The sequence below is a fragment of the Hippoglossus stenolepis genome, chromosome 11, assembly GCF_022539355.2.
Source record: "Hippoglossus stenolepis isolate QCI-W04-F060 chromosome 11, HSTE1.2, whole genome shotgun sequence".
NCBI lineage: Eukaryota > Metazoa > Chordata > Actinopteri > Pleuronectiformes > Pleuronectidae > Hippoglossus > Hippoglossus stenolepis.
Window position 1 is genome coordinate 24759955 of NC_061493.1, and position 15407 is coordinate 24775361.

General features: G+C 42.7%; 2 gene segments (V, D, J or C); both read left to right on the forward strand.

Moving 5' to 3' along the window:
• Positions 1-9919: 9919 nt before the first annotated feature.
• LOC124854449 lies at positions 9920-11095 on the forward strand. The segment is given in 3 exon segments: positions 9920-10086; positions 10299-10644; positions 11092-11095. Coding segments are annotated over 3 exon segments (390 nt in total).
• Positions 11096-14192: 3097 nt separating this feature from the next.
• Positions 14193-15158, forward strand: LOC124854453. The segment is given in 2 exon segments: positions 14193-14662; positions 14743-15158. Coding segments are annotated over 2 exon segments (462 nt in total).
• The last annotated feature ends 249 nt before the right edge of the window (positions 15159-15407 follow it).

Genomic DNA, 15407 nt, shown 5'->3' on the forward strand with positions numbered 1-15407 from the left:
ATGATATTTGCCTGTTTCAATCCCATAATGATCTTTGTCATGACGTCCTGTGTGATGTAGTTTGGACTCCTCAGCTCCAGTGGAGCAGTTTCTAAACTGTCTTTGGTCTCAACTCATGAATAATGTTGGTCTCTTCTACTCTCTCTCTTCTGTTTCAGGACTAACAGCTGCAGACAAAATCTATCCCCTAAAAAAAATGAAGTCAGTAGAAGAGAAGGGACAACCTGTCACACTCACATGTGACTATGAGACAACAGATGATTATGTTTATCTCTTACTGGTACAGACATGATTCTGACCTTCAGGCTCCTCAGTTTCTTCTACAAAGGAGCGAGTCATTGAGTGATGAACAACATAATCCTGATAAACGACATTTAATCCAAAACAACCAGATCATCAACTGAAATGACCATCAGCAACCTAACCCTGGCAGACAGCGCTCTGTACTACTGTGCTCTACACACAGATACAAAGTGTAGAAGAGGCTGTACAAAACCCGAGCACACAGATCTGCCTCGCTTCCAAAGAGGAGGGAAGTGGGATTCTAAAACCACCTGGCTCATATCAGATGGATTCTTGATCATTCCGGTTTCACTGTGAGTCATCGTGGTTACAGCTGCTGATGAAAAACTGTATGAGGATTCATGAGTGCAGCAACCACGCCAGTGACAAAGCACCTGACGATGCATCAAATAAAAGACAAATATGCAAATATGAACCAACACTGACTGTGGAGCACTTAGTGATCAGCAGCGCCCCCTGCAGCCGTCTGAGGTGAATAACTCTGTTGGGCTCTGTGTCTGATGAAGAGATTGTTAAAACAAAAAGTGAATCAATGTGTTGACTCTGACTGAGTCGTCCCACTGATATTACCCATGATCCTCTGCTTCCTGAGCCTGAAGAGCTGGGCAGCTGTAACAAATCCACCAAACCTCTGTTCAGAACTCTTCATGTTTCAAAGTTTCCTGCTGAATATTGGAGATAAACTCTGTTTTTACTAATTTCTAGGAGTCTTTTTTCTAATTTGATCTCAGCTCCTAGCTTCACTCTCCTTCAACTGGAGCTGATTGTGACAGTTGAAGCTGACTCTCAGTCAGTTCTTCTCACAGGAGATGGAACCGACTCACCAGAGCAGAGCTGGACCACCTTGTACGCTTTAAGGTTACTGTGCTCGGGCCCCGCAAATCAAGCAAGGCCTCCGCCTCCCCTTGTATCACAGCAAATGTCTCAGCGAGTGAAGCGCTGGTTTTAGCCACGCAGTTCTGAGCAGCTGTGTACAATGTGCAGCCACTTAGCAGCACCTGCATTTAAAGAACATCTGTAACTGGGGAAGCTCCAGACAATATCCTGGGTCCAGCACTCTTTATTAGAGTCCTTATTGAGGATTTGATCTTCCACAGCAACTCCACTTTGTATCTGAGCCACAAATACTAAAGTGGGAGTTTATATTCAAGAGGAAAACTGTGTCCAAGAACATAAGAAGTCAGATGGAGCTGAAATATTGATTCTTGAGATAACGTACTCTTCTGGATCAGAGATATAAAAGAGTCAGAGGAGCTTCACAACACTTCTGAGCAAAGTGAATCTACAGCAGATGTGAAGGAGGAAACTGTGATATTTCCTCAAACACTGACGACATAAGACAAGATGCAGTGGGACAGGAGAGTGAATGAAAAGTGTGCGAGGGGTAAAGTTGTGAGTCGGGGCCGAACAGGCCTCTAGACTCCTCCTTCTAATCTGAGTCTAAACACAGAGATCACAGCTTCTTTTCCTCTTTCTTTCTACTCACAGTGACTCAACACTGCAGATATGACGCCTCTGTTCATCTCAGTGCTGCTGGCTGCTCTGTGTCTTGGTACGAACACAACTCTGTGTCTCTGATATCAAATACAACACTGACCTGACTCACACTGATGGTGTTACTGCTGTTTTACAGAAGGCAGAGCACAACAAGACACTGTGCTGCAAAACTAAAGCGAGACGGATCGCGACTTGGAAGAGTAAAGCCGCAGCAACACTTGGCTGTCGATACGCCAGCAGCTCAGCAAGTGCATCTCTCCACTGGTACAAACAGGAAGGAACCAACAGCCCAAAATTCATCCGAGCCGCTTTCTAGTGGAGAAGAAAAACAAGGCAGACGACTTTCAGAGAGAGATTTTCATCCACACTGAATTCCACATCATTTCCTCTGAAGATCCAGAAGCTGCAGCCGTCTGACTCTGTGTACTACTGTGCTCTGCAGCCCACATGACAGGGAAACTACAACTCTTCTGCATAAAACCTGTGGAGCAAAGACAATACTCCTCTTCCTCCACCAGAGGGAGTCACTCACTGTTAAACCTCAGTGGTTTGTGATGACGTTTGTTTCACAATAAAACAAATTCTGACAATCATCAGGTTCTGTAGGATATTTCTTAAATGTGGTGTACCACAGGGTTCAATGGTAAACTTTCATCTTTATTTACATGTTGAGTTTGGATCATTATTTTTCTGAAAACATCAATTTCATGGTTTTGTTGAACATGTTTATAGTAAAATTACACTGAAGTCCAGTGATTATGACAGAAGGTTTGTCACATGTGGAGTTTTGGTCTCAAAAAGACCTTCAAATGTGAGTCTAGAATCCTAGATCCTTTTTCTGTCTGTGTAACTGATGAAAGCAGCTGAATTTAAATCTCTCTGTTCTGGCCTCTGATGTTTAATATCTAGTATTTGATCAGACTCTTCTCACTAAGATGCTGTAGTAGTGATGCAATGATTTCGCTCATCATTAGGTTTATAAAACATGATCATGTCATGTTTCCAAACCTTAAAGAGGGATCCATCTTTTTACCACCTCAGTTACCTTTGTTGAAGTTCAGGTTTAACAAGATCCTCAAATACAAATCCCAGCTGTATTTTAAACCAACTGTTGCCAGCCAGTGGAGGAAGAGAAAGTCCAGATCTAAGAGAGTATTTCTGGAGAGATTCAGGGAGTGAGCTGAGCTGCTACTGAACTATAGAAGAGAGGAGCTTCCATATTCAGCACAGTTCACCTACAAAGCACCAACACTACCTGATTCAACATGCTCACTGCATCAGTCTCTATCTTCTCTACTGCTTCTCTCCACTCTAACAGGTTTGTTACATTATACAGCACAAAAAGGTTCAATTCCTAAAACTGCAGAGTGTGAATTGTCTTTGAATCCTTAAATAACAGAGTTACTTTGTTCCTTTTAGCATCAGCCGTAAAGGTTAGATCGTGGTCAACAATGGGAGTCACAGCAGAAGGTAGTACTGTTACCTGTCCTATAACTACACCACAGTGAACACAGGGGGATTATTTCTTCTGGTATCGATAGTATCTAGGACAAGCACCAGAGTTCCTCCTGTACATCTCAGGGTTCAATGTGACAAGAACGTCATCTTCTGAAGTCAGAAACAAGGTTCTCCACTCACCTGTCTGGAAATGATGTCAAACTGCAGATCTCCTCTGCTGCAGTGACAGACTCTGCTGTGTACTACTGTGCTCTGCAGCCCACAGTGACAGGAAACTAAGCACAACTCTGTACACAAAAACTCATGCAGGACAGACACATCTCATCATCCACTAGAGGGAGGCACTCACTGTTAAACTCAGTGGCTTCAGATGACGTTTGTTTCCCAATAAACAAATTCTGACAATCATCAGGTTCTGTGAGGATATTTCTTAAATGTGTGGTGTACCACAGGGTTCAATGCTGGGTCCTCTCATCTTCAGTTTACATGTTGAGTTTGATCATTATTTGTCTAAACATCAATTTCATGGTTTTGTTGAACATGTTTATAGTAAAATTACACTGAAGTCCAGTGATTATGACAGAAGGTTTGTCACATGTGGAGTTTTGGTCTCAAAGACCTTCAAACTTTGTGTGAGTCTAGAATCCTAGATCCTTTACTCGGTCACTAAATGTTCTTAAACCAGGTGAAATCAAATTCACTTGTTGGTTCATGTTGGGCGCATAAAGTGACACTGAGCTTTGTTTTCTTTATCAGAAGAATAAAGTTTAACTATGATGAAAACTGTCGCTGATACTTTAGGAGTTTAAAACAGGTTCTTGTTGTGTTGGCAACCGTTTAAAGTGACGGACGCTTTAAATCATCTCAGCTACTTTCAACTTCTGTTATAAAGACCAAACACTAACAGAATAAAGACTGGCCCCGCCCACTTCAGCTGAAGTCCAACTCCGACCAATGAGATTGTTGATGTCCAGTGCAGAGATGTTGGAGGAAGCAAAGCACAATCAGCTTGATGTTGAGGACGACTGTGCACAGAGAGGCTGCTGAGTTGCTGTTTCATCTCTACTGCAGTGGAAGAACATTGATCATCTGTTTGGCTTCAACTACGAAGATCAAGACATGTTGCTTCACCTCTTTTTGTTTTTATCTCCCTTCATAGGTGAGTTTTACAACTAATCTCTGTCTCACTGAACCTGTGAATAGATGATATTTGCCTGTTTCAATCCCATAATGATCTTTGTCATGACGTCCTGTGTGAGGAATGGACCTCAGCTCCCAGTGGAGCAGTTTCTGTAAAACTGTCTTTTGGTCTCAACCTCATGAACAATGTTGGTCTCTTCACTTCTCTTCTCGTTTCCAGGGACTAACAGCTGCAGACAAATCTATCCTCTAAAAATGAAGTCAGTAGAAGAGAAGGACAACCTGTCACACTCACATGTGACTATGAGACAACAGATGATGATGTTTATCTTTACTGGGTACAGGACATGATTCTGACCTTCAGGCTCCTCAGTTTCTTTCTCTACAAAGGAGCGAGGTCAATGGAGTGATGAACAACCTAACTCTGATAAACGATACGAATCCAAAACAACCAGATCATCAACTGAAATGACCATCAGCAACCTAACCTCCTGGCAGACAGCGCTCTGTACTACTGTGTCACACACAGTGGATACAAAGTGTAGAGGCTGTACAAAAACCTGAGCACACAGATCTGCCTTGCCCCAAAGAGGAGGGAAGGGAACTGAAACGCACCGCTTCATATCAGATGGATTCTGATCATTCCGGTTTCATCAGAGTCATCGTGTTACAGCTGATGAAAACTGTATGAGGATTCACATGAGCAGCAAAATCACAGTGACAAAGCACCTGGGACGATGCATCAAATAAAAGAGCAACATGCAAAATATGAACCAACACTGACTGTGGAGCACTTAGTGATCAGCAGCGCCCTGCAGCCGTCTGAGGTGAATAACTCTGTTGGGCTCTGTCTGATGAAGAGATTTTCTGTTAAAACAAAGTGAATCAATGTGTTAACATCGACTGAGTCGTCCCACTGGATATTACCCATGATCCTCTGCTTCCTGACCTCAAGAGCTGCTGTAACAAATCCACCAAACTCTGTTCAGAACTCTTCATGTTTCAAAGTTTCCTGCTGAATATTGGAGATAAACTCTGGTTTTTAATAACTTCAGAGTCTTCTTTTTTCACTGATCTCAGTTCAGCTTCACTCTTCAACTGAGCCAACAGACAGTTGAAGCTGACTCTCAGTCAGTTCTCTCTACAGGAGATGGAACCCACTCACCAGAGCAGAGCTGAACCACCTTGCACGCTCACAACATTGTGTCGGGCCCCGTAAATTGAAAGCAAGGCCCCGCCTCCCCTTGTATCACAGCAAATGTCTCTGAAGCAGTGAAGCGTTGGTTTTAGCTACGAGTCCTGAGCAGCTGTGGTGCCATGTGCAGCCACTTAGCAGCACCTGCATTTAAAGAACATCTGTAACTGGGGAAGCTCCAGACAATATCCTGGTTCCACTTTATTAGAGTCCTCATTGATGATTTGATTTTCCACAGCAACTCCACTTTGTATCTGAGCCACAAATACTAAAGTGGGAGTTTATATTCAAGAGGAAAAACTGTGTCCAAGAACATAAGAAGTCAGATGGAGCTGAAATATTGATTCTGAGATAACGTACTCTTCTGATCAGAGATATAAAAGAGCCAGAGGAGCTTCCACAACACTTCTGGCAAAGTGAATCTACAGCAGATGTGAAGGGAGGAAACTGTGATATTTCTCAAACACTGACGACATAAGTACAAGATGCAGTGGACAGGAGAGTGAATGAAAAGTGTGCTAGGGGTAAAGTTGTGAGTCGGGCCGAACAGGCCGAGACTCCTCCTTCTAATCTGAGTCTAAACACAGAGATCACAGCTTCTTTCCTCTTTCTACCACAGTGACTCAACACTGCAGATATGACGCCTCTGTTCACTTCCCAGTGCTGCTGGCTGCTCTTGTGTCTTGGCATGAACACAACTCTGTGTCTCTGATATCAACACAACACTGACCTGACTCACACTCGATGGTGTTAATAAGGTTTTACAGAAGGCAGAGCACACAACAAGACACTGTGCTGCAACCAGAAGGAGACGTGATCGTGACTGAAGGAGAAGCAGCAACACTTGGCTGTCAAGATGTCAGCAGCTCAGCAAGTGCATCTCTCCTCTGGTACAAACAGGAAGGAACCAACAGCCCAAAAATTCATCCTGAGCCGCTTTTCAACTGGGAGAAGGAAACAAGGCACGACTTTGAGAGAGATTTTCATCCACACTGAATTCCACATCATTTCCTCTGGAAGATCCAGAAGCTGCAGCCGTCTGACTCTGCTGTGTACTACTGTGCTCTGCAGCCCACAGTGACAGGAAACTACACAACTTGTACAAAAAACCTGTGGAGCAAAGACAATACCTCTTCCTCCACCAGAGGAGTCACTCACTGTTACTTCCACAACCTGAGCTGGGCCACTGCACCAACCTCAGATCATGAACTGATTTGGTCCAAGATATTACCACACATACACCAAACCAGTTTTCAGCAGAACTCTTCAATAGACTTCCACAGATTTGAGTTAAAGCCTCAAATCCCGTCTGTCTCCATCCTCCCATCACTCAGCAGCCTCACAGGAAGCAACGGAAGAGAAGCTCAGAAATGACAAGTTCAGTGGAAAAAGACGATTGAAATAAAAGTTCATGTAAGGAGATTCAACTGAGAAAACGTGAACAACAACATGTGTAGGAAATGTAAAACCAACTGGTCCAATGTTTCAGGAATCTCAGAGAATTTGGAGTCATTTGAATATGAACGTTGATGCTGTCATGGCTTTTCAGACAATATCTTAAAGTACACACTTTATTGTTCAGAAATGTGTCACAAGTACAAGAAAGAAACAGAAAGTTGAACCCAATAACAGGTTTGTGTGTTTGAGCTGAAAGCTGCAGAATCAACAGACGGTGGTTTAGGTGTGCTGGTAACAAGCAGTGATATGAGAGGACGGACAGAGAGGAGGAGCAACACTGTCAAAGAGCAGAGCAGAAAGACCTCCTGCTGTGCTGCATTCAATATCTACACCAGACACTTGATAGTGTCTGTAAGATGTTCCCTCTGCGTCACGCTGGAGTCTGGCTCTTGTTTCTCTTCATCCTGGAAAGGTCGGCCAAAGCAGGAATAACAAATGTCTTCAGAGGATCTGGTTTCAGAAAACCACTGAACAGACAGTCAGAGTTTAACATGGTCTTTAACCACATGTTTCTGTTTCTGTAGGTGTCAGCTGTGAAAAACTGACTCCAGACCAGACTGCAGAGTTCAGTGTAGAAGGCAGCACTGTTACCTGTCCTACAACTTCTCCAGGACAATAACTGGTTCTGATCATTTCTTCTGGTATCGACAGTGTCCAGGACAAGCACCAGAGTTCCTCCTGAAACATCTCAGGGTTGAATGTGACAAGAACGGGGCTGATTCTGTGTCAGAAACAAGGTTCTCCACTCACCTGTCTGGAAATGATGTCAAACTGCAGATCTCCTCTGCTGCAGTGACAGACTCTGTTGTGTACTACTGTGCTCTGCAGCCCACAGTGACAGGAAACTACACAACTCTGTACAAAACCTGTGAGCAAAAGAGACAATACTCCTCTTCCTCCACTAGAGGAGTCACTCACTGTTAAACTCAGTGGTTTCAGATGACGTTTGCTCTACAATAAAACAAATTCTGACAATCATCAGGTTCTGTAGGATATTTCTTAAATGTGTGGTGTACCACAGGGTTCAATGCTGGGTCCTCTCATCTTCACTTTACATGTTGAGTTTTGATCATTATTTTTCTTAAAACATCAATTTCATGGTTTTGTTGAACATGTTTATAGTAAATTACACTGAAGTCCAGTGATTATGACAGAAGGTTTGTCACATGTGGAGTTTTGGTCTCAAAGACCTTCAAACTTTGTGTGAGTCTAGAACTTAGATCCTTTTTCTGTCTGTGTAACTGATGAAAGAAGCTGAATTTCTAAATCTCTGTTCTGGCCTCTCTGATGTTTACCATCTAGTATTTGATCAGACTCCTCTTTTCCTCACCAGTTGACGTTGGTAGTAGTGATGCACGATTTTCATTATCATTAGGTTTATAAAAAACATGATCATGTCATGTTTCCAAACCTTAAAGAGGGATCCATCTTTTTACCACCTCAGTTACCTTTGTTGAAGTTCAGGTTTAACAAGATCCCTCTAAATACAAATCCTAGCTGCAGCTTGAACCAACTGTTGCTACCAGTGGAGGAAGAGAAAGTCCAGATCTAAGGAGGAGACGGAGAGATTCAGGGAGGAGCTGAGCTGCTACTGAACTATAGAAGAGAGAGGAGCTCTTACATTCAAGCACAGTTCAATCTACAAAGCACCAACACTACCTGGATTCAACATGCTCTCACTAAGACATCAGTCTCTATCTTCTCTACTGCTTCTCCACTCTAACAGGTTTGTTACATTATACAGCACAAAAAGGTTCAATTCTAAAACTGCAGAGTGTGAATTGTCTTGAATCCTTAAATAACAACAGAGTTACTTCTTTGTTCCTTTGTAGCAATCAGCCGTGAAGAACTCAGATCGGTCAACAATGAAGAGTTCAGTGCAGAAGGCAGCACTGTTACTCTGTCCTATAACTACACCAAAGTGAACCTAACGGATTATTTCTTCTGCATCGACAGTATCCAGGACAAGCACCAGAGTTCCTCCTGAACATCTCAGGTTGAATGTGACAAGAATGTCAGATTCTCTGAAGTCAGAAACAATGCACTCACCTGTCTGGAGATGATGTCAAACTGCAGATCTCCTCTGCTGCAGTGACAGACTCCTGCTAGGTACTACTGTGCTCTGCAGCCCACAGTGACAGGAAACTACACAACTCTGTACAAAAACCTGTGGAGCAAGACAATACCTCATCATCCGCTAGAGGGAGTCACTCACTGTTAAACCTCAGTGGTTTGTGATGACGTTTGTTTCACAATAAAACAAATTCTGACAATCATCAGTGGTCTCTGTAGGATATTTCCTTAAATGTGTGGTGTGTACTACAGGGTTCAATGCTGGGTCCTTTTCATCTTCAGTTTACATGTTGAGTTTGATCATTATTTTTCTAAAAAAACATCAATTTCATGGTTTTGTTGAACATGTTTATAGTAAAAATTACACTGAAGTCCAGTGATTATGACAGAAGGTTTGTCACATGTGGAGTTTTGGTCTCAAAGACCTTTCAAACTTTGTGTGAGTCTAGAACTTAGATCCTTTTACTCGTACTAAATGTCTTTAAACCAGGTGAAATCAAATCTACTCTGTTGGTTCATGTTAAGCATAAAAGTGACGCTGAGCTTTTTTTTCTTTATCAGAAGAATAAAGTTTAACTATGATGAAAAACTGTCGTTGCTACTTTAGGAGTTTAAAACAGGTTCTTGTTGTGTTGGCAAACTGTTTAAAGTGACGGACGCTTTAAATCATCTCAGCTACTTTCTGTAACTTCTGTTATAAAGACCAAACACTAACAGAATAAAGACTGGCCCCGCCCACTGAAGTCCAACTCGACCAATGAGATTGTTGGAGTGTCCAGTGCAGAGATGTTGGAGGAAGTAAAAGCACAATCAGCTTGATGTTGAGGACGACTGTGCAGCAGAGAGGCTGCTGAGTTGTTTCATTCTACTGCAGTGGAAGAACATTGATCATCTGTTTGGCTTCAACTACGAAGACTAAGACATGTTGCTTCACCTCTTTTTGTTTTTATCTCCCTTCATAGGTGAGTTTTACAACTAATCTCTGTCTCACTGAACCTGTGGAATTATCTAAATCTTTCTCCTGCATTTCATGACAGGAGGTTTATTTGTGGAGTTTAACAATTTACTCTGTGGAAAAATCTTCACATTTAGAAGAAAAAGTCAAGAACCTGTTGAGTCTGTTGATGTTTGATTCTCTTCAGACTTACTGACATGAATAATACTCATCTTGCAGCCATGGGTTCCATGTACAGCATAACGCCAGAAAGTCCTGAAGAAGTAGTTTCAGAGGGAAGACACATCAACCTGACCTGTAAATATAACGGATCCATCTACAGCATCCAGTGGTACCGACAACAGCAGAGATCCAGACCAGAGTTCCTGCTCTACATCACAGAGGACGGATCCATTCATCCAACTCTGTCTGATTTCTCTGCTCACATCAACCAAACTGAGAAACGAGTCAAACTGCAGATCTCCTCTGCTGCAGTGACAGACTCTGCTGTGTACTACTGTGCTCTGCAGCCCACAGTGACAGGAAACTACACAACTCTGTACAAAAACCTGTGGAGCAAAGACAATACTCCTCTTCATCCACTAGAGGGAGTCACTCACTGTTAAACCTCAGTGGTTTGTGATGACGTTTGTTTCACAATAAAACAAATTCTGACAATCATCAGGTTCTGTAGGATATTTCTTAAATGTGTGGTGTACCACAGGGTTCAATGCTGGGTCCTCTCATCTTCAGTTTACATGTTGAGTTTGGATCATTATTTTCTAAAAAACATAAATTTCATGGTTTTGTTGAACATGTTTATAGTAAAATTACACTGAAGTCCAGTGATTATGACAGAAGGTTTGTCACATGTGGAGTTTTGGTCTCAAAGACCTTCAAACTTTGTGTGAGTCTAGAACTTAGATCCTTTTTCTGTCTGTGTAACTGATGAAAGCAGCTGAATTGAAATCTCTCTGTTCTGGCCTCTGATGTTTACCATCTAGTATTTGATCAGACTCTCTTTCCTCACCAGTTGACGTTGGTAGTAGTGATGCAATGATTTCCGCTCATCATTAGGTTTATAAAACATGATCATGTCATGTTTCCAAACCTTAAAGAGGGGATCCATCTTTTTACCACCTCAGTTACCTTTGTTGAAGTTCAGGTTTAACAAGATCCCTCAAATACAAATCCCAGCTGCAGCTTGAACCAACTGTTGCTACCAGTGTGGAGGAAGAGAAAGTCCAGATCTAAGAGGAGACGGAGAGATTCAGGGAGGAGCTGAGCTGCTACTGAACTATAGAAGAGAGAGGAGCTTCCATATTCAGCACAGTTCAATCTACAAAGCACCAACACTACCTGGATTCAACATGCTCTCACTGCATCAGTCTCTATCTTCTCTACTGCTTCTCTCCACTCTAACAGGTTTGTTACATTATACAGCACAAAAAGGTTCAATTCCTAAAACTGCAGAGTGTGAATTGTCTTTGAATCCTTAAATAACAGAGTTACTTTGTTCCTTTAGCAATCAGCCGTGAAGAACTCAGATCGGTCAACAATGAAGAGTTCAGTGCAGAAGGCAGCACTGTTACTCTGTCCTATAACTACACCAAAGTGAACCCAACGGATTATTTCTACTGGTATCGACAGTATCCAGGACAAGCACCAGAGTTCCTCCTGTACATCTCAGGGTTGAATGTGACAAGTACGTCAGATTCTCTGAAGTCAGAAACAAGGTTCTCCACTCACCTGTCTGGAAATGATGTCAAACTGCAGATCTCCTCTGCTGCAGTGACAGACTCTGCTGTGTACTACTGTGCTGTGAAGCCCACAGTGACAGGAAACTACACAACTCTGTACAAAAACCTGTGGAGCAAAGACAATACTCCTCATCATCCACTAGAGGGAGTCACTCACTGTTAAACCTCAGTGGTTTGTGATGACGTTTGTTTCACAATAAAACAAATTCTGACAATCATCAGGTTCTGTAGGATATTTCTTAAATGTGTGGTGTACCACAGGGTTCAATGCTGGGTCCTCTCATCTTCAGTTTACATGTTGAGTTTGGATCATTATTTGTCTAAAAAACATAAATTTCATGGTTTTGTTGAACATGTTTATAGTAAAATTACACTGAAGTCCAGTGATTATGACAGAAGGTTTGTCACATGTGGAGTTTTGGTCTCAAAGACCTTCAAACTTTGTGTGAGTCTAGAACTTAGATCCTTTTACTCGTCACTAAATGTCTTTAAACCAGGTGAAATCAAATCTACTCTGTTGGTTCATGTTAAGCATAAAAGTGACACTGAGCTTTTTTTTCTTTATCAGAAGAATAAAGTTTAACTATGATGAAAAACTGTCGTTGCTACTTTAGGAGTTTAAAACAGGTTCTTGTTGTGTTGGCAAACTGTTTAAAGTGACGGACGCTTTAAATCATCTCAGCTACTTTCTGTAACTTCTGTTATAAAGACCAAACACTAACAGAATAAAGACTGGCCCCGCCCACTGAAGTCCAACTCGACCAATGAGATTGTTGGAGTGTCCAGTGCAGAGATGTTGGAGGAAGTAAAAGCACAATCAGCTTGATGTTGAGGACGACTGTGCAGCAGAGAGGCTGCTGAGTTGTTTCATTCTACTGCAGTGGAAGAACATTGATCATCTGTTTGGCTTCAACTACGAAGACTAAGACATGTTGCTTCACCTCTTTTTGTTTTTATCTCCCTTCATAGGTGAGTTTTACAACTAATCTCTGTCTCACTGAACCTGTGGAATAGATGATATTTGCCTGTTTCAATCCCATAATGATCTTTGTCATGACGTCCTGTGTGATGTAGTTTGGACCTCAGCTCCAGTGGAGCAGTTTCTGTAAAACTGTCTTTTGGTCTCAACCTCATGAACAATGTTGGTCTCCTTCACTCTCTCTTCTGTTTCAGGACTAACAGCTGCAGACAAAATCTATCCTCTAAAAAATGAAGTCAGTAGAAGAGAAGGACAACCTGTCACACTCACATGTGACTATGAGACAACATCAGATGATGTTTTACTTTACTGGTACAGACATGATTCTGACCTTCAGGCTCCTCAGCTTCTTCTCTACAAAGGATTAGGGTATTTTAGTGATCATCAACATAATCCTGATAAACGATACGAATCCAAAACAACCAGATCATCAACTGAAATGACCATCAGCAACCTAACCCTGGCAGACAGCGCTCTGTACTACTGTGCTCTACACACAGTGATACAAAGTGTAGAAGAGGCTGTACAAAAACCTGAGCACACAGATCTGCCTCGTCTCCAAAGAGGAGGGAAGTGGGATTCAAACCACCGCTTCATATCAGATGGATTCTGATCATTCCGGTTTCATCAGAGTCATCGTGGTTACAGCTGCTGATGAAAAACTGTATGAGGATTCACATGAGCAGCAAATCCACGTCAGTGACAAAGCACCTGGACGATGCATCAAATAAAAGACAACATGCAAAATATGAACCAACACTGACTGTGGAGCACTTAGTGATCAGCAGCGCCCCCTGCAGCCGTCTGAGGTGAATAACTCTGTTGGGCTCTGTGTCTGATGAAGAGATTTTCTGTTAAAACAAAGTGAATCAATGTGTTGACTCTGACTGAGTCGTCCCACTGGATATTACCCATGATCCTCTGCTTCCTGACCCTGAAGAGCTGCTGCTGTAACAAATCCACCAAACTCTGTTCAGAACTCTTCATGTTTCAAAGTTTCCTGCTGAATCTTGGAGATAAACTCTGGTTTTTAATAACTTCAGAGTCTTTTCACTGATCTCAGTTCAGCTTCACTCTTCAACTGGAGCTGATTGTGACAGTTGAAGCTGACTCTCAGTCAGTTCTTCTCACAGGAGATGGAACCCACTCACCAGAGCAGAGCTGGACCACCTTGTACGCTCACACATTGTGTCGGGCCCCGCAAATCAAGCAAGGCCCCGCCTCCCCCTTGTATCACAGCAAATGTCTCAGCGAGTGAAGCGTTGGTTTTAGCCACGAGTTCTGAGCAGCTGTTGTTAATGTGCAGCCACTTAGCAGCACCTGCATTTAAAGAACATCTGTAACTGGGAAGCTCCAGACAATATCCTGGGTTCCACCTTTATTAGAGTCCTCATTGGAGGATTTGATCTTCCACAGCAACTCCACTTTGTATCTGAGCCACAAATACTAAAGTGGGAGTTTATATTCAAGAGGAAAAACTGTGTCCAAGAACATAAGAAGTCAGATGGAGCTGAAATATTGATTCTGAGATAACGTGTACTCTTTCTGATCAGAGATATAAAAGAGTCAGAGGAGCTTCACAACACTTCTGGAGCAAAGTGAATCTACAGCAGATGTGAAGGAGGAAACTGTGATATTTCAAACACTGACGACATAAGACAAGATGCAGTGGGACAGGAGAGTGAATGAAAAGTGTGCGAGGGGTAAAGTTGTGAGTCGGGGCCGAACAGGGCCGAGACTCCTCCTTCTAATCTGAGTCTAAACACAGAGATCACAGCTTCTTTCCTCTTTCTACTCACAGTGACTCAACACTGCAGATATGACGCCTCTGTTCATCTCAGTGCTGCTGGCTGCTCTGTGTCTTGGTACGAACACAACTCTGTGTCTCTGATATCAACACAACACTGACCTGACTCACACTGATGGTGTTACTGCTGTTTTACAGAAGGCAGAGCACAACAAGACACTGTGCTGCAACCAGAAGGAGACGTGACTGCGACTGAAGGAGAAGCAGCAACACTTGGCTGTCGATACGTCAGCAGCTCAGCAAGTGCATCTCTCCACTGGTACAAACAGGAAGGAACCAACAGCCCAAAATTCATCCTGAGCCGCCTTCTAGTGGGAGAAGGAAACAAGGCAGACGACTTCAGAGAGAGATTTTCATCCACAATGAATTCCACATCATTTCCTCTGAAGATCCAGAAGCTGCAGCCGTCTGACTCTGCTGTGTACTACTGTGCTCTGCAGCCCACAGTGACAGGAAACTACACAACTCTGTACAAAAACCTGTGGAGCAAAGACAATACTCCTCTTCCTCCACCAGAGGGAGTCACTCACTGTTACTCTCACAACCTGAGCTGAGCCACTGCACCAACCTCAGATCAAGTGAACTGATTTGGTCCAAGATATTACGACACATACACCAAACCAGTTTTCAGCAGAACTTCAACAGACTCCACAGATTTGAGTTAAAGCCTCAAATCCCGTCTGTCTCCATCCTCCCATCACTCAGCAGCCTCACAGGAAGCAACGGAAGAGAAGCTCAGAAATGACAAGTTCAGTGGAAAAAGACGATTGAAATAAAGTTCATGAAGTGAGATTCAACTGAGA